This window comes from Rhineura floridana, chromosome 22, assembly GCF_030035675.1.
Source record: "Rhineura floridana isolate rRhiFlo1 chromosome 22, rRhiFlo1.hap2, whole genome shotgun sequence".
Lineage (NCBI taxonomy): Eukaryota > Metazoa > Chordata > Lepidosauria > Squamata > Rhineuridae > Rhineura > Rhineura floridana.
In genome coordinates this window covers 17,774,846-17,799,373 of record NC_084501.1, presented here as the reverse complement: position 1 = coordinate 17,799,373, position 24,528 = coordinate 17,774,846, and the positions used below count along the sequence as shown (strand labels likewise).

Here is a 24,528-nt window from a genome sequence, read left to right as displayed (position 1 = left end):
CCTGAAGCTTGGCGCATTCCTCCTGTCAGTCCTCCAAGCCCACTGGCTTTTCCACTCTTCTCACCCTTCCCCAGGCCAGCCCCTTCTACTCAGGGGATACACTGCCCCTGAAATTAGAGGCTCCATTTTATTTTTTTTTAGCAACACCAGCCACTAGCCTCTGCTCCTCCTTGTAAATATCTTTTAAAACCCTCAATGGATGGAGACCTTTAAAAAGTACCAACGAAAGTACACGTGCGGGAGGGGGGAGACACAACCACTCCCAGCCCTTTTGCCTACTGGAGCTCCCCCCGCCCTCGCCGTGATCCCCACCCAGGTCGTTGCGCTTCCTGGAAGGCCAGGTGCAGCGACCAAGAGAGATAAGGTGGGAGAGGCGGGCAGGGAGAGGTCCGGGCACCTTCTGTGGCACGGAGGGTTCAAGCTGGTGGCACGGGGTGGGGGAGAGACCTCCTGGGAAGGCTGCACGTGACTCAGCCCGGGTGGGAGAGCGGCTGTCGCAAGCCTGCGCTTGCTCTCTTTCGCAAACCACAAGCAGTTATGAAAACGGGGAGAGGGGAAGAGAGCCTTGTGGGAAACAGGCCCACCCTAGAGCGCCGCCCATGTGTATGCGTTGGCCGGCAGGCCCAAGCCAAGCAACCTGGGCGCAGCCAACTGCTAAGCTTCCATTCGGGGGGGGGGTCCACACAAAAACACACACACACACACACACGATATTGCAAATCCCGAGGACATTGAACCTGTCAAGGGTCATCAATACCTCGGCACAGTCTTTAACCAAAATGGAGTCAACAGTCAAGAAATCAGAACAGGGCTACGACTGGGGAGGGCAGCTATGACAGAACTAGAAAAGGTCCTCAAATGCAAAGATGTATCACTGAACACTAAAGTCAGGATCATTCAGACCATGGTATTCCTGATCTCTATGTATGGATGTGAAAGCTGGACAATGAAAAAAGCAGATAAGGGAAAAATCAACTCATTTGACATGTGGTGCCGGCGCATACCATGGGCTGCAAAAAAGACAAATAACTGGGTGTTAGAACAAATTAAACCAGAACTGTCACTAGAAGCTAAAATGATGAAAGTGAGGTTATAATACTTTGGACTCATCATGAGAAGACACAATTCACTGGAAAAGACAATGATGCTGGGAAAAGCAGAAGGGAGTAGAAAAAGAGGAAGGCCAAACAAGAGATGGATTGATTCCATAAAGGAAGCCACAGACCTGAACTTACAAGATCTGTCCACAACAGATGCTACTGGAGGTTGCTGATTCATAGGGTCACCATAATTCGTAACCGACTTGAAGGCACATAACAACAACAACATCATATAATACAACACAGCCTATATTATATAAACCTTTCAACATTCCTATGATATCTTAACATCATAGCTGTATTTCATCCTATCTTTATATTTATGTATATATACACACACACACACACACATGTTAAGTATCAATCTATTTTTCTTAAATATGAATTCTCTAAAATATCAATATCAAATATTTAAATGTGTATATATAAAAATGTGTGTTTATACACACACACACACACGCTTTTCTTTTTCAGCTGCAAACATTCTGATCTTAAATCTGTTATACTTAGTTCATATATATATTTGTTGGATTTCCATTTATTTATTGTTGCACAACCGTTGTTAATAAACAACAATAATAAGCAATAGTCAACAAAACTCTAATCCAAAAGTAGATATTTGCTTCTCCTTGTTACAATACAGAATCAAATTAATTAAATATAAATTAACATAAGGTAATATTATTTCTTCTAAACTTGAATGCGCTGTTGCAGGAGGTAATGGCAGGACATTAAAACGAGCAGCCCATTTCCCCAAAAGTTGTTTCTATACTTGCTTGCCATTGTTGCCCTCAACAAAGATGCCCATTTTGCCATCAGAGCAAACGCCCAAACTTTATTACAGCATTCGTTCCAACAAAGGAGTAATATAACTTTCCAATGTTGAGCCATTATCAATGATAAACTAGATAAACTGGATATACCTTCCCAATCATTTTATATGGGTGTATCATCCTGACTAACTTGATAATTTCCACCTGTTTCCATATCTTTCCAATCAGTTCTTGCCTTCTCAGAACCCGAAGCCTCGCCTACTTTACAGGGCTGCAGTTCGGAAGCTACAACTAGTGCAAAATGCGGCGGCCAGATTGCTGACAAGGACCAAGCGGTCTGAGCATATAACACCTGTTCTGGCCAGCTTGCACTGGTTGCCAATATGTTTCCGGGCTAGATTCAAAGTGTTGGTATTAACCTATAAAGCCTTATACGGTGCGGGACCACGATACCTTGCGGAACGCCTCTTCCGATATGAACCGGCCCGTGCACTATGTTCTGCTACGAAGGCCCTCCTCCGGGTTCCAACTCACAGGGAGGCCCGGAGGGTGATGACAAGATCTAGGGCCTTCTCAGTGGTGGCCCCCGAACTATGGAACAGTCTCCCCGAGGAAGTACGCCTGGCGCCGACTCTGCTCTCCTTCCGGCGCCAGGTCAAAACCTTCCTATTCTCTGAAGCATTTTAAGTTACACTGATTTAATTTTAAAAATGTTTATTGTATTGGATTGTTGATTGTATTTTAGTATTATTTTGTTATTCATTGAATTTTTATGCTATTTTATGTTCACCGCCCAGAGAGCTATTGCTAGTCGGGCGGTATATAAATTTAATAAATAAATAAATATAAATAAAGGATCAAATAGGGAGGGGCATTCCACAATGGCACCCCCACACAGCTGCAGTGGCAGACTTGTACAATACCATTCCCAGTTCCTGGCCAGTCAAGTCTCTCCAACCATTGCAGGATTATTATTTTTGATCAGCCCCCCTCCAAGTTGTTCTTACAACAACCTCGTGAGGTAGGACAGAAACATGATTACTGGAGAGGCTGAGAAAGAGAGAGAGAGGCTAGCCTAACGCCGCCCACCAAGTCCCCTCTCCCACCCCATCCTTCCACCACACTGAAACTATTTCCTGCTCTGAGTCAGTGGATTATGGAAAGAATCCCCAGCTTCTGTGCCAACAATGGGCAGAAGTAAGACAAACAACTGGATGCCTGCACCATCAACTGGATGCCTGTGCTGGTATAGCACAGTGGGGAGGAGAACCTGGTTGGGAGTCCAAAGGCTGTGAGTTCAAATCCCCGCTCGTGCCTCCTGGGCATCAAGGGCCAGCTAAAGATCACCCCACAGGGAGTGGCTCAGGGGTTATGTGCCCTGCCACCTGCGTAGCCGTGGGCAAGCTGCGTAGTCCCAAGGAGCCCAGTTGCCCCCCAGCTAGCAGTTGCGGACAAGGCAGGGGCTGGCTTGTGCAGCTGTGGCAAGCTGAGCAGGCTCTAGCCAGCTGGGGAGGACTAGCCTCAGAGGGAGGCAATGGGAAACCCCCTCTGAAGACCGCTTACCATGAACAGCTTATTCGTAAGGTCGCCATAAGTCGGGATCGACTTGAAGGCAGTCCACTATCCAAATCCCACAAGCTGCTTGGGTGTAATGTAGAGAGATGGCCTATCGAATCTCCCACTCAGCCACAAAGCTCAGCGGGTGAACTTCAGCCAGTCATTGTCTCTCAGCCTAACTGACATCACAGGGTTGTTGTGAGGATAAGGGAAAAATCATCGACACCGCTGTGAGCTCCTTGGAGGAAAGGCGGGGTGTAAATGTAAACAACGACAATAATTTGGAGAGGGGACGTTTCTTTTTCACAAAAAGAAGCAGTGAGGAGAAACAGATTGTCATTAGGGGCTTTTGGAGGAAGGGAGAGAATCAGGGCCACTTTAGGGATGCAAACAACTGTTTCCCCCTCCCCTCTCTCCCCCCCCCCAAAAAAACAAGAATGACAAAGCGGAAGGCATAGTGGGAGGAGAAAAAGGAAGGAGTTGGTGAAACAGAACGTAAGTCTAGGAAACAGGAAGGAAAGATTCGAACAGCCACAAAAAAACTCCCCAAGGGTTGGAGAAAGAAATAGTTTTTTTAACAGTAAGAGCCATTCTGCCATTGCATGCTGTAAAAAGGGGCAAAGGGCTCTGCACATGTTCAGGGGACATATATTGTTATCTTCATGTGCCCCAGAAGAGATCATCGGGCTTTGGAAACAGGTGCTGGGACAAAGCACTGGATCTTGCACAGGGGTGTAGTTATCTGGGATCTTGGGGGGGGGGGTCTTAGACACTTTACTTTTTGGGGAACAGCGTCCCAATTTCTCTAGCATCCTATGAGCCTATCAGCATGAAGAGGGAGTGTGTTAGCCACTGAGATGAGTCTCTAACCTGCTTCCTTGTCCTTTCCTGCTGATTGGAGACAATCAAAGTGAAAGGAAGTCAGTCGGCCACTGAGAAGACTCTTCTCAGTAGGTTACACTCTCCTCTTTCATGCTTATTGGCTCCTAGGGAGCAAAAAAAGGAGGGGCACAGCTACCACGAAGGGATCCTGCACTTCTAAATCTGCCACTAGGCTACTGGTCCAGCATGCGGCCTCTGCGCAGACTGCCACCTGCTGCCTGACCCTCTCCACTTGCTTGACTTTTGGCTATGGGGTACGTGGCTTAAGGGACTAGCACCTTGGACTTGGTGGCCAATGGGTTCGTCCCACTGGACAAATTTTTTCTCTCTCTCCAGGTCCTGGGCACAGCAGGAGGGAGAGGTTGGAAAGTGTTTCATGAGCCAGGAAGCAGTGAAGACGGGAGGGGGGGAAGGGACCAAAAAGGGGGAGGAGGAAGGTGGAGTCGCTCAGGGAACATTACTGGGTGGGACTCAGCCCCGCAGGACTCGGGAGAGGCAGCTGGGTGGGGTTCGTCGCCGAGTGGGCGTCAGCCGGGAACAAAAAGGGGCTGTTTAGAACAACATGGTGTGTGTCTGCGCGTGCGCGCACATGTGCACACACAAGGCAAGGACAGCCAACGTGGTGCCCCCTTCTATTGTGTGACCCAACTCCCAGCAGCCCCAGCCAGCCTGGCCAACGGCCAGGGGATGATGGGGAATGGAGTCCAGCAACATCTGGAGGTCACTGGGAGAGCAGGATGCTGGACTGATCCAGTCGCAGGACTTTTCATAAAATCTTGTCAGCCCCAGCCAGCATGGCCAACAGCTGGGGGATGATGGGAGTTGCAGTTCTAACCATGTTCCTGCACTCCAGCTCCTATCAGCCCCAGCCAGCATGGCCAATGGTAAGGGACTATGGGCAGGGTTGTAGTCGTGTAGGGTCTCAGGGGGTCTTAGACCCCTTAATTTTGGGGGGAGCAGCGTCCCAAAGTCTCCAGCATCCTGCGAGCGAATTGGCATGAGAGGGGAGTGTGTGAGCCGCTGAGAACAGTCTTCTAACATGCTTCCTTGCCCTTTCCTGCTGATTGGAGCCAATCAGAGTGAAAGGGAGCAAGTCAGCCATTGAGAAGACTCTCTTCAGTAGCTAACACTACTGAGTTTGGGGGAGGGGGCAAATGGTGGAAAACCACTTAAATATATATATTTGCCTACTCAAAGTGGGGGCGGGGGGAGAAAGGGAGTGCTCCACAACATCTGGCTAGCCCAGACTTATACTCTCTCTCACACACACAGCGGGCAGTGCCAAGGCAAGTGGGAGGCTCACACTACAAGCCTGCCAACTGTTTCTCAAACGGGGCTCTTGGCGACTCGGGCAGCAGGGTCACAGGCTGGCATCCCACAGGTGGCTTTTTCCTCATCACTGTACATCCTTGCCCAGGGTGGGTGGAGGGGAGACAGCGTACCTGTTGAATTTCTGCCCATCACACTGCTGTTCAAAAGCACATGCCTTGTGCCAGCATCTCCCCAAGAATATGGTCGAAAGGGACCTCCACACAAGATCCTCCCTGGAGTCTCCCAAGTCCAGAGGAGAAGACATCCAGCATCAATGCTGTCCAGATGGGGCACCTATCTTTAGGGCTAAATCGAGGCCAAGAACCATTTTTTAATGCCAGGTATAAAGTTCACACACACACACAAATAATAATCAGGAGGGCATCCGAGCATGTACAGAGTGCCCTCCACACTGAGTAGTCGGGGATTAGGAGACAGAGCTAACTAACAATCAACCACGTTGTGTTTACTAGACAACATTGGGGGGGGGCCCTCAGGATCCCCACTTTGTTTTTGGAAATCCATCCCCCGGGTTTTAAAAATGCCAAACCAACACCCAAAATGCCTTAACAATTAAGCACCAAGGCCACTCTCTTCCACTAGTGTGGGGTAGGAAGTACACATGGCTCATGGCCCCCTTCCCAGCCTACGCTGGCGCCCACAGACCCTCACAAAGCTACAATAGGCACACTCTGAAAATAGCCACCCTTCTGCTCACTCTCTCACGCACCCAGGAGCCAAAATCTGACCTGGCCTGACCTCGCCTCCATCTCTCCCCAATTCCAAGCAGTAGATGCAGCCTCAGATGAAAAGTGTGATGCTAATCTCCAGGCCTGTGAACCTCTGAGTCCTGCCCACAGCCTAGGATTACACCCACCCACAAATGCTCCGCGCATATGCTGAACCAGGCCCCAAGCGAAGCCTCCATGCCCCAGGAGGCAAGCCACAGTTTCGCCACCCCCCAAGAAAAACCACACACACACACACACAAGCCTAAGCTGCAAAAGCACCATACATTTAAAGTGTATGGCTTCCCCCGCCCCCAAGAATCCTAGGAACTGTAGTTTGTTAAGGCTGCTGGGAGTTGTAGCTTTGTGATAAGGTAAACTACAATTCCCTGGATTCTCTGGAGGGGGGCAAATGTATGGTGTGTATTCAGCTGTAGGCCACATCTGTACTATACATTTAAAGCATATTGATACCACTTTAAACAGTCACAGCTTCTCCCAAAGAATCCTGGGAACTGTAGTTTTTCCACGGTGCTGAGAGTTGTTAGGAGGCATCCTGTTCCCTTCACAGAGCTACAATTCCCAGAGCTGTTTAACAATCAACCCCTCTTCAAGTTGTAGCTCTGCGAGGGGAATAGGGGTCTCCTAACAACTCTGAGCACCCATAACAAACTACAGTTCCCAGGATTCTTTGGGGGAAGCCATGACTGTTTAAAGTAGGATATGACTGCTTTCAACGTCTGGTGCGGAGAGGGCCTTAGTTGCCACCCAGACCCACAACTGACAGAGGGTCACATGTCTCCTCTGTTTTGTACACCCCTGCGCTACGGTCCCAAGTGTCCCCACAAGCTGGACCCAAAGAACAGCAGGGTGGCTCAAGAGAACTGCAAGATACTGGTGGGTGGGGAGGACGAGAAAGCAATCCCCCACCCCTAATAAAAGCTTTCCGCCATATGTGCCACTCCGCCTTTGTACATGTCCTCAAGCACAAGCCCTTCTGGAAAGTATAGTGCCGGCTCTCATCTGCCTTCCTCTTGCACACAATGTTGTGTAAACACATTTGGCGTTAAATAGGGTGCATGTATGTATGAATATTAATTTGGCAATTCAGGCCAAGCCAAAAGGGACAGTGAGGTCCCTGTAATGGACAAAGATCCATCCAAGTGCACCCGGTCTCTCTCTCTCTCTGGCTGCATACACACATATTTCAAGCACATGACTTCCCTGAGGAATCCCAAGAACTGTGGTTTGTTAAGGGTGCTGGGAATCGTAGCTCTGTGAGGGATGAACTACACCTCCCAGGATTCTTGGAAGGGTAAACTACGGCTCCCAGGGTCCTATGAGGGGTAAACTACAGCTCCCAGGATTCTTTGGGGGGAGGGCGGGAGTCATGTGCTTTAAATGTATGGCGGTTATGCACCTCTAGGAGTTCTCTAGCTCATTGGACTCTACCTCCCATCAGCCCCAGGCAACACTGGCCAATGGGTAAGGAAGGCAGTTGGTGCCCAGCACCATTGGGAGGGCCGCAGGTTCCCCACCCAGGACTGAATGTGGCCTGACACTCCACCGCCCAGGCCCATGACTCGAGATGACTCGACGCACTAATTACCTGGGACAAACTCCTGCCCTCTGCCACTCCCATTTTGGATGCGAATTCGGATTCGAACCCACTTTGCCCGTTCAATGGGTGGAAAGTCAGGGTTCGAGGCAGGGAGGATCCGCCTTTAAAACCACCCCAGCTGAGACAACAACTCAGCTCATCTCAAGGCGAAAAAATAATCTATGTTAAAGGGTCGGGGGGGGGCAGCCCCGAGGGGCCATCGAAAGGCGGGGGAGGGGTCTTCCTGGCCCCCTAAATCGGGCTTCCCTGGACTTACCGCATCCGGTGCCCATGTGGCTGGCGGAAAGCAGCTGAAGAGTCAGGATGGTTGTGGCAACAGTGCCCTGCCCAGCACCGGCAAGGCCTGACCTACTTCTCCTTCTGAGACTCCTCCGTCACCTGCTCTCCCCCCCACTCTCTCTGGGGAGGGGAACTTGGCCAAGTCACGCCAACTGTTGCCAGGGATGACACCCCCCCTTTTGCAGTGCAGGGAGACATGAGCACCCCCACGCACACTCAAATTTTGGCTTGTAAACGGGATCTCTCTCTTCTCCCCCCCCCCATTTACTCTCACTCCTTCGGCTGGCAAAATAGGTCACCACCGGGCACCAGCACAGTGGCGCAAGCTTGCAATCAATACTCTCTTTTTTGCCAGGCGCTTCGGCGCCGGGTGTGTGCGCAACGGCAGGGCCCAAACGGCCTGGGGCTCCCATCGAGAGCACAAAAAGGGTTGGTGGGCTTTGCCCTCCCTCTGCTCGGCACTGCCAACCGGCTGGCACTGTGCCCGGCTTGGCCTCGCCTCCTTTGGCAGGTTCCCCCTGCGAAGCCAGACTCCGGTTACAGGCCTCGCCTGGGGTACAGCAGCCAGGCCGGGGACGTGTGCCACGGGGTTGCCATGGAGCGCCTCGGAGCTCAGGGGCAGCATCGCCCCCACCCTGGGGCGGGCGGGCACCTCCAGCAACAAACAGGGAGTGGCACGGAGGGAGATTTCTCCACGGTTTCATCAGCCACCCCCTGAGGAGACTCGCTCCTGCTGCACAGCAGCCGAGGCTCCCACGGCAACCAGGCCAGGGGGCTGCAGCAGGCCCGGCTAGGCCTCGGCTGCGCCACCCGGGCCAAAAGTTGCGCATAAGCCCAGACAAAACGAGGCAGCCAGGGTGCGAGAGAGGGAGAAACAAGGGCAGCCCCTCTGGTTCATCCCTCTGCCTCACCGCCAGCCCCTCAGGCCTACAAAATGCCAACCTCCTTCCAGACAGTTTCATACTTGGCAGCACGTCGTATTGGGGGTCACCAGCATCTCGCCCCAAATCCCACTTCACCTTTTAAGCAGCCATGTCAACAGACAGAAAGCAACAGGGAAACCTTCAGTAAGGGCACTGTATATCTGTGTACTACTTCACCTGCTGAATTTCTACCCAGGCTTTTGCAAGCGCTGTGTCTCTGCCTGTTTAGAAACAGGAGAGCCAGAATCAGGAAGACATGCCAAGTCCATCCAGGCCCTATTTTTTTTCTGCCCCCACCCCAATTTTTTTTTACAAATAATTAAAAAAAAAATTCTACCCACCTCCTACTTTTTTGGTGTTCTCCCCCCCTGGAGCTTTTAGGCTGACTACAGGCCTGAGTCCATCCTGTCAAGCAAACTGCATTGACAGATAGAAGCAAAAATGTAAACAAACCCACAACCATATTTTTTTAAATTATTAAAATTATTAGGCTTAAGCAGTGATGTAGATAGACAACTGGATTTCCATATAGCTCTTTCAAAACCCTGCCTAGTAATCTAGACACCTCCTCTTAGCAGTGATAAAGGAAAGGAACTCTGCACATGCTCTGAGGTGCCCTTATTCTTTCAAATGCTCCAGGGTGCAGGTATTGCTGTTGTTTTCCTGCAGGCCCCAGGACTAGAGCCATCGCAAAATTTGCATTTCTTTCAGCGCCTTAATGCATGCAAACAAGCTGAGGACTGCCTGGGATTCTTCAGCAGAGAAGGAACTATACTCTGCACATGGGCTGGTGACAGCAAAGACCACAAGTTTTCGTGTCTGCCATTAAAACACAGGCTACCAATGATGCTCTCCACGTTTTAAATGGCATACATTAAATTTTTTATACATTTAGTTCAGCGGTTGTATCTGCTTAGCCATGTTTAAAGTGTGGGTACTTTATACCCAAACGGCAACAGCTGGTGGCTGATGCAAATAAATATCTGTCTGATCTGATCCTCTGCATATTGCAGAGGCAGGCCTAACCAGTCAGCCAGTACATTAATAATAATAATAATAATAATAATAATAATAATAATAATAATAATAATAATAATAATAATAATAATAATAATAGAGAGGAGAGTTAAAACCAAGACTGAAAAGGTAAGAATTTGGATTAAAGCATGCTTTGATTTCGATTCCTGCATTGCTCAGGGGGCTGGACTTGATGGCCTTATAGGCCCCTTCCAACTCTATGATTCTATAATTCTATACCAAAATTAATCTGAGCCCTGTCACCTCTTCTTTTGTGGCTCCTGTTGATGACAATAGGTGCCCCTGCTCCAGCGGTGCCATTGCTCAGATTAATTCTGGTATGCCTTAATCCAAACTCTTACCTTCCCAGCTGAACTCACGTCCTGCCTGCTATTCATTGCTAGTCCGTGCCCTTCCCACATACACACACAGCGCCTACCTGCAATCCACTTTGTCGGCTCACAAGCAGCCCTTCTCCTCCACCGGCTGCACACCCAAAAGGACACCTGGGGCCATGCGCGCAGGTGTATTATTAGCTACATATCCATCCCCACCTTGCTCACCCCTGCGCTGCTGGTTCGGAGTCCTCGGGGAGGTGGGTCTACGCAAACAGCCGCAGGTCGCCTCTGGGAACTTCACCCTCCCTCTGGCATGCAGGTGGGTGGCCAAATAGCTCCCTCCTCCACCTGTACGCATCAAAAAGAGGTTTACGTTCCAACCAGGGCAGCATATGTTGTGTAGGTTGGAACGAACTCTCGAGACAGGGGCCGCAGCCACCCCATACATTTAAAGCACTATTACACCCCTTTAACAACTATCGGAGGTCGCTGATTCATAGGGTCGCCATAAGTCGTAATGGACTTGACGGCACATAACAACAGCCAGGGAGAATCCTGGGAATTGTAGTTTCTTCAGGGTGCTGACCTCACAGAGCGACAACGCCCAGCACCCTTAACAAACGACACTTCCGCAGATCCATGACTGTTAAAAGTGGTGTAATAGTGCTTTAATTGTATGGTGTGGATGCAACCCGAGTTATTGATTATGGGTCAACATATCCAAGGTTAGGCACACTCAGGGAAGACCTTTTGAAATGAATGGGCATGACTCACTTGGATCCTTGCATTCCTTTGGGTCTACTTTGAGTATACACTTAGTTGGAAACAATTCATTATTTGTTACCTGACCGGTTTTCTGGGCAACGTACACTTGGACCATTTAAAACAATTAGAAACACAGCATTCGTAACATACAAATCACAATATATACTTTAATAAACACAAGCCAAAACCAGAGCACAGAACAGAGCGATGAAATGACCCACCAGGGCAAAACCATCAAAAGCCATAAAAGCAGGAGACTTATAGGAACATAGGAAACTGGCTTATACTGAAATAGGCCGTTGGCCCATAAAGGAACATTCTAGTCCTCTTGTTTCTGAATAACGATTTGAATAGGAATATAGGAAACTGTCTTATACAGAATCTGATCTTTGGTCCATCTCAGTACTGACTGGCAGCAGCTCTCCAGGGCTTCAGGCAGATGACTTTATCAGCCCTACCGGCAGATGCCAGGTAGGGCTGGGACATTCTGCACGTAAAGCAGGCGCTCTGGCCCTGAGCTAAAATCAACATTCGGACAATGTTAAAAAAAAATTCAGATGGTGTTTAGAAGGCCTGGAAGAAAGGCTTCGATCCCCCCACACGCAACCGCGAAAGACGTCGCAAAGCTCCAATGCCACATATACACAATCGCACCCGGCGTGAAGTAATCTAGAGTAACTACCACCTCCAAGTTCCGGATTCCCAGCCACTAATCCGGGTCATTCGCTGGACTAATCTGGGCCACGAACCAGATTCGGCTGCCAAGGGCCGGGAGAGGCCGCTGATCAGCAAAAGGGCCCTTTCTACACTCTCACTCCGTCCACATCTGCACTGTGCATTTATTCCGCTGTGATTCCAGTTGAAACAGTCCTGGCTTCCCCCAAGGAATCCTGGGAAGAGTAGTTTTGTGAAGGGTGCCGAGAGTTGCTTGAAAATCCCGTTCCCCTCACAGGCCTGCAATTCCCAGAGTTCCCTGGGAAGAGGGAATGACCGTTAAGCCACTCTAGGAATTGCGGCTGTGTGGGAGGAATCAGGCTCTGCTTACAACTCTCAGCAACCTTCACGAACTACACTTCCCAGGGTTCTCTGGGGGAAGCCACAAAGAGGAATCCTAGTGGAATAAATTTCTTGTATGGATGCAGCCTCACTGACTTTGATTGTAAGCCGGCTTCCTAAATGGTAGAGAGCCCTTTTGCCTTTGAGCGCACATAAAGCACTTTCCTTGGAACGGCTATAAATAATCACCCTTTATGATTACCTGGATCATCAGCCTCATTCATTGATATATTATTATTTATATCCCCCCCTTCCTCCCAAAGGTGCAACGCAAGTGTGGAAGGGGGGCAACCTCCCTTCCTCACGCTTTTGTCATCACGTTTACAATCTGGTTTGGGGGCACAAGGGAAGAGGGGAGATGAAAGGGGAGGAGAAATCCTGAGCAAAAGCCCCTCTCCCCCCGCTCCAAGAATCAGGGCTCCCAAAACCTGTTGCTCAGAGTCAGGATTAGAATGAAGGAGACCCTGCAATCCGGGCACTCTACAAGAGCACAGCCAGGCCTGCCAAGATGAGCATGCATCTAACACACACACCTGTAAGGGAGGGAAGAATCATCCGTGGGGCTGGGTGTGCCTTGGAGGGCAGAGTCCAACAAGTAAAGCTTGCCCAAAAGGAAAAGGAAAGGAGCGGGTTATGCCAGAGCCAGCTTTTTTATTCCAAAGGGCACAGTGACGGGCACCTTTGCATTTGAGCCAAGGTCTGCCTTCACGGCTGGGGCACCGGGCGTTGTTCACGAGGAGGACTTGGTGTTTAGAAGCCATCCCTTCCGTGCTTGTGGGCTGCAGGGGCAAGCTCCCAGCCGGGCCCTCCCCGGCAGTGCGGGAGAACTCAAGGCAGGTGGCACAGGTGCTCCGACTACCCTCTCGTGCTCACAGGAAGTGCTGCGTCTTGCCTCCAACGGGAGCTGCCGCCCCGTGGGAATAAGGCCTTAGGGGTCAGCCCTACAGAAGAGAAGGGGTGCAAGGAACTCATCTAGGTCTAAGATACATGCAAGCACGAAAGCTGTCAACAGGGACACTCGTGCCCTAATCAGGACCCTTCCCAGGTATGGTCAGGTGGCTGGGCACTTGTGGGGTAGTGCCCCTTCTTCCCCAAGCTTGCCTGTCTGCAGGAGGGGCTGCCCTCAGAACCATCGCTGACCTACAAGGAGGATAAACCATCACCTCACCACCCGACCGTAACAGCTAAAACCATTAACTGGCTCGGTCGTTATTTGAATGACGCCTTTCTGGCACGCACTTGCCAGGGGAGGGCAGCTGCCTACCCCCTCCGGTCCGCGGCAGAGCCAATACCCGCTCGCCTGCAAGATTTTGCGACAGGCCCACTGCACAAACGTGTCCACAGTTTACGCCAAGGAGTGCCAGCACCTGGCACAGAAGGCGCAAAGAAGCCATCGCAGAGAGGGGACCTACCTCCTCGCCATATAGCAGTTCCGCCATGGCCCAGATGTGGCAGAGACACCCTGACACCAGCCACATTGCCAGGAGACCCTTTCCAACCAATCAAGCCCCCCCCCTCGGCCCATCTTCCAAAGCATGGGGCGCCTGCAAGCTTTGCAATCATTCAAAATAACCCCTATCATGAAGGCAGCTGTCCAGGAGGGTCCAGTGAACTAGGAACGCTGTCTAAGGCAGGGTAGAATTCACCTGCTCACCCAAGGCCCCAGATCTGGAAGAGGGGTGCAATTGCCCCCTCCACAAAAATGAGAATCCCCCTTTGCTCTCGATCCATAGGAGCCATAGGCCTAGGCAAACAACTGGCTCCATTCATTGGTTTGGAGCCAGGAACGGGGTGGGGGTGGGAGTGGGTGCGACCTCCAAGAGGATTTGGGGGTGGCGGCGGTGCGAAATCAGGATTTTTAACCGCTAGGATAGGGAAATGGTTGACGGTTGTCCTGATCTTACCCCAGCATGCCTTTCACGACCTAACACCACCTCCAGGGAAGTGTGGCAGCGGCTGGGGGGGGGGGGGGAGAGAGAATGGATCTGAGAAAAGCAGGTGATAGGGGGTGGGACTGAGGGGTAAAGAAGATTTTGGGGAGCGAGAGGGAAAAAAGAGGAAAGTTGCGGCGGGGAGGTAAGAAAAGTTATAAGGATCCCCCCAATATATGTATACAAACACACACTTATCTGGGGGGGTCGACCTCGCCTCGTGGCCCCCGGGGAAGTCAGGGTACTTTGAGACCGAGAAGGGGTTTCCAAAAAAGGGGGGGAGAGGTGGGGGATCCGATTCAGACTGGGGATCCAGGGAATTAGAGACACCCCTCCCCAGCCAGCCAGCCAACCGCCCCCTCCCCGGGGATGATCGGGGCGTCCCGCCACTGAAGATCGGACTCACCCCTACAATTTTTCTCGAATCTCTGTACGCTCCGTCGAGGGGGGGGCAGTTCTTTCTCCTGTTTTGCGCTCCTCCCGCGCGTGCTTGCGCTGGCCGGTCTCCGTGGTGGAGTGTCGAGCGCGATCCTCCTCCTCCTCCTCCTCCTCCTCCCCTGCTCACCTGTCCTAGCCACGCCCCCAGCTCACCTGTCCTCCTTCTCCTCCCCCTTCCACCTTAGCAACAGCTGCAACAGGCGCCCTTCGCCTCCCACCAGGGGGGAAAGGAGGCCAGCCTTCCCCTTTCCCTCTCTCTCTCTCCCTCCCCGACAAGGCGCGCACACACCCCACCTGCCCACAAGCCCCGCCCTCACCTGCCCACAAGCCCCGCCCTCACCTGCCCACAAGCCCCGCCCCTTCTCCACCTGGCTCTCGCGACGCCGCTCACCATCGCTTCCACCGTCGGACTTTTTCCAGGCGCTTAACAAGGATCGCGCCTCCGCAGCCTCGTCATTGGACAGAAGGGCGGGCGAAAGGAAGCATCCTTGGACTCCTATTGGCGGCCGCCGCTGCCCTTCCTAGCCTCCGATCACGCCTCTTCCCCCCCACCCACCCAGCCAGCAAGCTAGCTTGGGTGGGGTGGGTAGAGAGGGTTAATTAAGGTCGGAAAGCCCCTCGCCCCTTAGCAGGACGCCTGGGTTCTTTGGAAAGCGTTCCTTCTGCCTCTCCCTCCTCGCCTTTGCCGGCTCCTTGGGGCTACGCAAGGGTTAACGGGCTTCTGCACACGGGGTGGAGTGCAGGCCTGGCCTGGATGGGGGGAGAGAAATCTGGTCACTTGAAGGGGGGGAGAGGGAGAGAGTAAAGGAACAGCTGAATCATCCGAGGCTGCGGAAGAGGAGTTTGCAAACGGAAAGGATGATTTAATCCTCAGGCGGTGGGGCAGCGGGGAAAGGGGGACTTCCCAGGGGGAGGGGGGATTCCTCCCCCCACACTCACCCTCTACTCCCCCCACACTCACCCTCTACTCCCCACCACAGGGCTTGGCCTGTGGCTGCTTCAGTGCCATCTGGCTCCGGATGAGTCCAAAACCCAACACGCCCCCAGCACCATCCACTGGCCACGTGGAACTCCCCACCTCGTTGCCTGTTTATTTCGGCAGGCGTTCTTTTTTAACCGCTGACGGCCCAATCTTTGGGCAGAACATGACAATATGATAAAACAGCAATAAGAATAAGTTGTAATACGATGATAATAAAATGACACTCGCCGCTTGCCCTCCTTGGAAAGACGCGGCACGAAAGGAAAAGGGCACGGGAAGGGAAGAGAACAAGCGAACGCAGGCCTGGACTTCATCACGGGCTTATTGCAGCTGGGCCATATGGAGCCCACCCATCCCGGTGGGATTCATGGGTGCCAGCGCCAAGGTTTGGGGAAGGGCTATAGCTCAGTGGCAGAGCGTCGACCTAGCCTGCAGAAGATCTCCAGGTCAATCCCCAAGGGCACCTCCGGGTGGGGCAGGGGATATCAGCCTGAAACCCTGGGGAGCTGCTGCCTAGAGCTGTGAAATGGAAATGGGCTGCCTTCAAGTCGATCCCAACTTATGGTGACACTGTGAATAGGGTTTTCATGGTAAGCGGTATTCAGAGGTGGTTGTCTATTGCCTTCCTCTGAGGCTGAGAGGCAGTGACTGGCCAAAGGTCACCCAGTGAGCTTCATGGCTGTCCAGGTTCGAAGCCTGGTCTCCCAGGTCGTAGTCCAGTGCTTTTTTCCTGTTCCTTTCCCCAAAGCGTCCCATTTTTATTCTGGAAAAATGGGGAGGAGGCCATTTCCCCCCTAATTGTTCTCTGGGCCTTCACATCTTTGTTGTTGTTTTGTGCCTTCAAATCGATTACATCTTATGGCGACCCTATGAATCAGCAACCTCCAAGAGCATCTGTCATGAACCACCCTGTTCAGATCTTGTAAGTTCAGGTCTGTGGCTTCCTTTATGGAATCAGTCCATCTCTTGTTTGGCCTTCCTCTTTTTCTACTCCCTTCTGTTTTTCCCAGCATTATTGTCTTTTCTAGTGAATCATGCCTTCTCATGATGTGTCCAAAGTAGGATAACCTCAGTTTCATCATTTTAGCTTCTAGTGACAGTTCTGGTTTAATTTGTTCCAACAATTATTTGTCTTTTTCGCAGTCCGTGGTATGCACAAAGCTCTCCTCCAACACCACATTTCAAAGGATTTGATTTTTCTCTTACCCGCTTTTTTCGCTGCCCAACTTTTGATTCGGCATAAGGCAGCTTCCTGTGTTTTGGGATGGGGTGGAGTGTGGAGGGAAGGAGGGAAGGAGCTTTGAATAAAATGCCCTCAGTGGGACTCTTCTCCTCTTGTCTGGCGGGGGTGGACTTGACAACCTAAGCAAAGCCGTTTTGCTCAGAGTCTGGTCCTCATTCCCTAATAATTCCTTGTTCCCATTATGCTGTTAACAACTGAGCAGCATCGTGCTTGATAGCTTTTTGTTTATGTATATAATCAATGTGTTACTTATTTTTGTTCGGCTACAACCTGTATGTGGTTGCCCTGTTATTCAAGAATTTGAATTAAATAACTACAGTCTTTTCCTCTCTGTGATTCTTAACAAGCTGCAAAAGTGTTTCATGTGAATGAATCCAGAATCGTTTTCATGGAATTGCAGAACTGGGGGAAAAAAAGAGAGGACAGGCACATGGGAAGGCTGTCGTATCCACAAAGGGTTTTCTTTTAGATATGCCTTTGGTCGCACCCTCCTCTTGGATTCTAGAGTGCAAGTGTCTGGAAATGAGGTATTTCCCAGAGGCCTCTGCAGGCCTTATCTCATTCTCTCTGGGGAAATACATCAAGGGTTTGGATTCATACAACCCAGGAATGACTTTGTCACATGGATGCACAAGGCCCTCATTGAACAGTCATAGAATCATAGAATAGTAGAGTTGGAAGGGTCCTGTAAGGCCATCAAGGCCAACCCCCTGCTCAATGCGGGAATCCAGATTAAAGCATCCTCAACAGGGGGCTGCCCAGCTGCCTCTTGAATGCCTTCAGGGCTGGAAAGCCCACCACCTCCTAGGCCATTGGTTCCATTGTTTTACCACTCTAACAGATAGCAAGCTTTTCATGATCAGCCGAAATCTGGCTTCCTGTAACCTGAGCCCATTATTCCGTATGATCAAGAAGAGATCCTGGCCCTCCTCTGTGTGGCAACCCTTTCCAGTACTTGAAGAGTGCTATCTGCAGTTTCCAAACAGAAAGGCAGCAGCTACACCCTGAAAAACCATGCATCCCAACTCTGTTTGATAGCTGAGGGATACTCTGCACATGTTCAGAGGCACTGTTGTTCCTTTCAGTGTTTCCACCTACTCAAAACATGGTTTTTAAGGGGGAGAGGCTGTTGGTTGTTGCAATTCCTCTTTCCATGTCTTGGGAATGATTCTTATTTTTCCCCCTGCTGACTGTGTATTGTTGTTGTTATGTGCCTTCAAGACCCTATGAATCAGTGACCTCCAAGAGCAGACTGTGTATTACTGTCCTGTTTAAAAATTTAAAATAAAAAAGCTTTCACAGTTTGTTGTTAGTTGTCCAGTATACTGCTATGTTTAATTTGCATTTTAGATTTTGTTTAGCATAAGCTGTTTTAAGCTCCTGTAAGAGGGGGGGGGAGGATAACTTTCTTAATAAGAAAACAAAAGGTTTGGTCACCTCCTACATACCAGGGATGGGGAATCTCCAGAGGTTGTTGATCTCCAGCTCTCATCATCCCTAACCACTGGGAAATGGAGTCCAGGAACATTGATGGAACTGCAACTCCCATCATCCCCTAGCTGTTGGCCAATAACATCTGGAGGGCCATGGCCTCCCCATCTTTGCTTTACACCTCTGTAAGTGTATGTCATATGTGATCCCTGATAGGCTGAGGCATGCATTTAGGACGGGTGGGGAACCTGCAGCCTTCCAGATGTTGTACGACTCCAACTTCCATCATACCTGCCCATTGGCCATGCTGACTGGGGCTGATGGGAGTTGAATTTCACACATTCTGGAGGGACAGGGCTCCCCATCCCTGCTTTACAACTCTGTAAATGCATTTAATAGGTCATCCCTGATGGGTTGGGAGGTGTATCTAGGACATGGGTGGGGAACCTGTGGTTCTTCAGATGCTGCTAGACTACAGCTCCCATCATCCCTGCCTGTTGGCCATGTCAGCTGGGGCTGATGGGAGGTGGAGTCCAGCAACATTTGGAGGGTCACAGAAGTCCCCCACCCATGCTGCATAATAACAGCAAAAGGTAGATCCACACTAGCAACAACTTCACCAGCCCCAATGCAAGGGGAAGATTATCAGCAAGCTTGGGAGAACCCCAAAGTTTGCAGAAGTTTACATAAACTTTAGGGGGGGAATCCTAAAGGGAGCGACCCCCTCAAATAACCCAAGAAGAACTGAGCGGGCTCAGTTGGCACTGAATGTTGACTGGGGGAGGGAAGAAAACCAGGGTGGCGGCGGAATGGAATATTCTGGGAAAGGGCATGGCTGGCTGGAACCCTGAACAGGAGCAGGCCACACTGCAACATTTTGTTGCTGGTCCCACTGGTTTGTCTGTGCACTGTACAAGATGGAACGCAATGGATCCAGGTTCAGGAGGACAAGGCCTGGCTTGTCGTGGCCCCAACCCCAAGGCGTTGAGGCCAATTGTGGAGCGAAGAATGAGGGGGGTGGAATTGAACCTCAGCCAGGAAGGTAGCTGGGCCTGGCTCGGTGTGGAGGAGAAGCCCAGGCCGGCTGGGCCCAGTGGAGTCGGACTCTTTTCTCCCTGCTTCCTCCCTCCCGCAGGTGACTGGGCGGGGTCACCCAAGCACACAGGCCCAACCTGTTCTGCTGCAACCCGATGGGCGGGGACGAGGCGCACCGTGTTCCTCCTCACTTCGTGCTCACCTGGCTTCACCTTCGCAGACCCTCCTGCCCCACCCTATGCGCAGCCAGGAGGTTTGGCCTCCTCTCTCCCCCCCCCAAAAAATCCTTGCTCCGCTTCGCCATGCCCTTCTCTTCCTCCCAGCCTGACTCAGAAACAGCTGCAGGCAAGTCATGGGTTTTTTAGCTGAGCTGGGAGGAGCGCTTGGAGGAAGCCCACTGCCCGTCTGCCAAGGCAAACAGGTCCCTTTGCACACAGATTATCCCACTGGAGCAGCTAACTGTGGGCAAGGCCCACGGCAAGAGGGAAGAGGGCATTCCAAGGGGAAGGCAGGATCCGGCCCTGGCAAGGTTTGGCTGGTGCCCAGGGCTCACGAAAGCCCAGTTCTCGTATTGGTTTCCACACGCACACACACTGTTCAGAATTGGGGCTCAGCCATGGAACAGATTGTTTTCTTTAGTACATTTTATCTCTCCGGCCCCACTGATACAGGCTGGATGGGGTGACAAAAGAAGGTCCCTGCCCTGAGCATCTTACAATCTCTGTTGCAACACAGAGAGGACAGAGGGAGGGCAGTAAGCAAAGACAATGAAATTGTGCACAGGCTCTGGCTTTGTTTCTGATTCGGGCAGGGGCTTGCGGGTATAGGTTGGAACAGGGAAAAGTGTCCCCTGAGCGGGTGCTGAGTACATTTCAACAGGGGCAGAGTAAATGTTGACATGAAACAGAGGCTGCATTCACACTGTACATTTATTCCACTTTAAACAGTCATGGCTTTCACAGAATCATGGAATAGTAGAGTTGGAAGGGGCCTATAAGGCCATCGAGTCCAACCCCCTGTGCAATGCAGGAATCCAAATCAAAGCATTCCTGACAGATGGCTGTCCAGCTGCCTCTTGAATGCCTCTAGTGTCAGAGAGCCCACTACCTCTCTAGGTAATTGGTTCCATTGTCGTATTGCTCTAACAGTTAGGAAGTTTTTCTTGGTGTTCAGTTGAAATCTGGCTTCCTGCAACTTGAGCCCATTATTCCGTGTCCTGCACTCTGGGATGATTGAGAAGAGATACCGGCCTTCCTCTGTGTGACAACCTTTTATGTACTTGAAGAGTGCTATCATATCTCCCCTCAGTCATCTCTTCTCCAGGCTAAACATGCCCAATTCTTTCAGTCTCTCCTCATAGGGCTTGGTTTCCAGTCCCCTGATCATCCTTGTTGTCCTCCACTGAACCTGTTCCAGTTTGTCTGCATCCTTCTTGAAGTGCGGAGACCAGAACTGGACGCAGTATCCAAGATGAGGCCTAACCAGTGCTGAATAGAGGGGAACTAACACGTCATGTGATTTGGAAACTATACTTCTGTTAATGCAGCCTAATATAGCATTTACCTTTTTTGCAGCCACATCACACTGTTGGCTCATATTCAGCTTGTGATCAACGACAATTCCAAGATCCTTCTCATATGTCGTATTGCTGAGCCAAGTATCCCCAAAGATCCCCAAAGAAACCTTGGAAGTGTAGTTTGTGAAGGGTGCTGAGAGTTGTTAGGAGACCCCAATTCCCCTCACAGACCTGCAGTTCCCAGAGTTCCCTGGGAAAAGGGATTACTAATTCATCCACTCAAGGAATTGTAGCTCTCTGAGGCGAATAGAGGCACAGTGCACTACAACGGCTGCAACAGGCACACAAGCCACCAAGTGGCCTGCCAAGGCCCCCGGCAGTTTTTGAGTGGTCCATCGGGAAAAAAGTTTGGGAGCCGCCGTTTGATGGTATTGTGAAATTGCTTCAAGAGGCTTCCTAGCCTAGGGAGCGATTCATAAATGGAAATTAAAATAAAAATTGTGCTCAGTGGAGCTGACTCTCGCGTGAGCGTGCACAGGATGCAACCTCGTATTAGCTGCACCCTCCGCCCCACCAGCTCTCCAGTGGTCACCGGCCAGCACTGTGCAATACCTACTGTACATATTTGATGAGTTGTTCCTTGAACTATTTCCCCTGGAAACAACTTGTTCTCGTTGTCGATTCTGAAACTAGACCTTTAATTAGTCGTTTCCTCTTTGCAGCCATGGGGAATAGGGAATGGCCTTGCCTTCAAGTCAATCCTGACTTATGGCAACCCTATGAATAGGGGTTTCATGGTAAGCGGTATTCAGAGGGGGGTTGCCATTGCCTTCCTCTGAGGCTGAGAGGCAGTGACCGGCCCAAGGTCACCCAGTGAGCTTCATGGCTGTGCGGGGATTCAAACCCTGGTCTCCTAGGTCCTAGTCCGACACTCTAACCACTATACCACACTGGCTCTCATCGTTAATTGCTTGCCCCTTTCCCCCCCTCTTCTGTTTTCCTCCTGTTCTTTGTTGGCAGAGGACCGTGGTGGCTGGTGCCCGTTGGGTTGGTGGGGCGGAAGGCAAGGAGCCCAACAGGAGGCGGAGCCAGAGCAAAAGAGAGGTGGAGCCAGAGCCAATGACAGGCAGAGGCGACTCGTTCTAGGTTAGGCCCCACCCTCCTCCTTTCCTGCTGAGTTCTGCAAGGGCAACAGGGCTGAGAGTGAGGAGGAGGGGGAAGCCGACAGCCAGAGCCACCCCCTTGGACCATTCGTAAGTAAGAAGGCAAGCAGGTGAGGACTGGCTGAGGTTGCCCCGTTTGCCCAAATGAACCAGCCTCTGCTGCCAAAAGACCTAAGGCCTGTCAAAAGGGAACTGATCTGGAGTCCAAAGCACCTTTTCCCTAAGTTCCTGGGTAGACAAATTCACTCTCGACACACTTTCAACAATCCTTTTAAGTGCAGCTCCGTCTCCCAGTCTGCAACTGTACCAGCACAATCGTTAGCTGATTTTATCCACGGAGTTGTTTTTAAATGCTTGCATTGTTTTGAACATATGGAATTGTTTTGAACTGCTTTCCGTATGCAACTGTTTTTAATTGTTTTTATACTTTTCTAGTTGTATGGTTCGTAACTGCCTTTGTTTTATAGTTGTGTACGTCAGAGGTTTTTCTGTTCCCCGTGGACCACTTAAAAATTGTGGAGGGTCTTAGCAGGCCATTTGATGATTTTTCTGCCTGTTGTAGCAATTGTAATACACTGTCTTAGATGCTGTGGTGTAGGATTTTTAATTTATATATATATATATATAGTATTACAATGGCAGGAAACAGCACAGCCATCATATTAAATATTCATATTGGTTTTTAATTGTATTTTTATCGCTCCTTTAAGGTCTTAAATTGTGTTTTATTAAAGTACCATTTGCATTCGATGGAATTCAGGCTGTAATACGATAAAACACAATATGTAAGAAACGAAATAAGCAATGGAAATGCAAGAAAAATGCTCGTGCTGCACCTAGCAGAGCACATTACAGTGGCTGCAGCAGGCAGAAAAATCATCCGGTGCTCCACCAAGACCCTCAGCAATTTCCAAGTGGTCTGTGGCGGCCATCAGTGTCTCTTGTGGGAACGAACTCCATATTTTAACTATACACTGGATGCAGAGCAGGAGGCTGGTGAAGCGCTAAGACCATAAAAACATCCCTGCTGGGTCAGGCCAAAGGCCCCTCTAGTCCAGCCTCCTGTTTGAACAGCGACCAATCAGATTCTTCCAGGAGGTCCACAGGCAGGGCTTGAAGGCAAGAGCCCTCATAAGAACATAAGAACATAAGAAGAGCCTGCTGGATCAGGCCAGTGGCCCATCTAGTCCAGCATCCTGTTCTCACAGTGGCCTACCAGGTGCCTGGGGGAAGCCCGCAAGCAGGACCCGAGTGCAAGAACACTCTCCCCTCCTGAGGCTTCCGGCAACTGGTTTTCAGAAGCATGCTGCCTCTGACTAGGGTGGCAGAGCACAGCCATCATGGCTAGTAGCCATTGATAGCCCTGTCCTCCATGAATTTGTCTAATCTTCTTTTAAAGTCATCCAAGCTGGTGGCCATTACTGCATCTTGTGGGAGCAAATTCCATAGTTTAACTATGCGCTGAGTAAAGAAGTACTTCCTTTTGTCTGTCCTGAATCTTCCAACATTCAGCTTCTTTGAATGTCCACGAGTTCTAGTATTATGAGAGAGGGAGAAGAACTTTTCTCTATCCACTTTCTCAATGCCATGCATAATTTTATACACTTCTATCATGTCTCCTCTGACCCGCCTTTTCTCTAAACTAAAAAGCCCCAAATGCTGCAACCTTTCCTCGTAAGGGAGTCGCTCCATCCCCTTGATCATTCTGGTTGCCCTCTTCTGAACCTTTTCCAACTCTATAATATCCTTTCTGAGATGAGGCGACCAGAACTGTACACAGTATTCCAAATGCGGCCGCACCATAGATTTATACAACGGCATTATGATATCGGCTGTTTTATTTTCAATACCTTTCCTAATTATCGCTAGCATGGAATTTGCCTTTTTCACAGCTGCCGCACACTGGGTCGACATTTTCATCGTGCTGTCCACCACAACCCCGAGGTCTCTCTCCTGGTCGGTCACCGCCAGTTCAGACCCCATGAGCGTATATGTGAAATTCAGATTTTTTGCTCCAATATGCATAATTTTACACTTGTTTATATTGAATTGCATTTGCCATTTTTCCGCCCATTCACTCAGTTTGGAGAGATCTTTTTGGAGCTCTTCGCAATCCCTTTTTGTTTTAACAACCCTGAACAATTTAGTGTCGTCAGCAAACTTGGCCACTTCACTGCTCACTCCTAATTCTAGGTCATTAATGAACAAGTTGAAAAGTACAGGTCCCAATACCGATCCTTGAGGGACTCCACTTTCTACAGCCCTCCATTGGGAGAACTGTCCATTTATTCCTACTCTCTGCTTTCTGCTTCTTAACCAATTCCTTATCCACAAGAGGACCTCTCCTCTTATTCCATGACTGCTAAGCTTCCTCAGAAGCCTTTGGTGAGGAACCTTGTCAAACGCTTTTTGAAAGTCTAAGTACATTATGTCCACTGG

The 24,528-nt window shown here is 50.4% G+C and overlaps 1 protein-coding gene across 6 annotated transcripts in view; it reads right to left on the bottom strand.

The window, feature by feature from the left end:
* Positions 1-15,739, bottom strand: part of ZBTB7B (zinc finger and BTB domain containing 7B) — a 46,680-nt gene extending 30,941 nt beyond the window's left edge. Inside the window, exons 1-2 of one of the 6 annotated variants that reach the window (XM_061606345.1) lie at positions 15,681-15,739; positions 15,088-15,469 (exon numbers count right to left, since the gene is read on the bottom strand). Coding sequence is in view for 1 of the 6 variants with exons in the window: in XM_061606342.1 (XP_061462326.1) it covers positions 8,229-8,244 (16 nt within the window). In the remaining 5 variants the exon portion in view is untranslated. The other 5 variants (XM_061606346.1, XM_061606348.1, XM_061606349.1 and 2 more) reach the window with 5 other exon arrangements.
* Between the last annotated feature and the right edge of the window lie 8,789 nt (positions 15,740-24,528).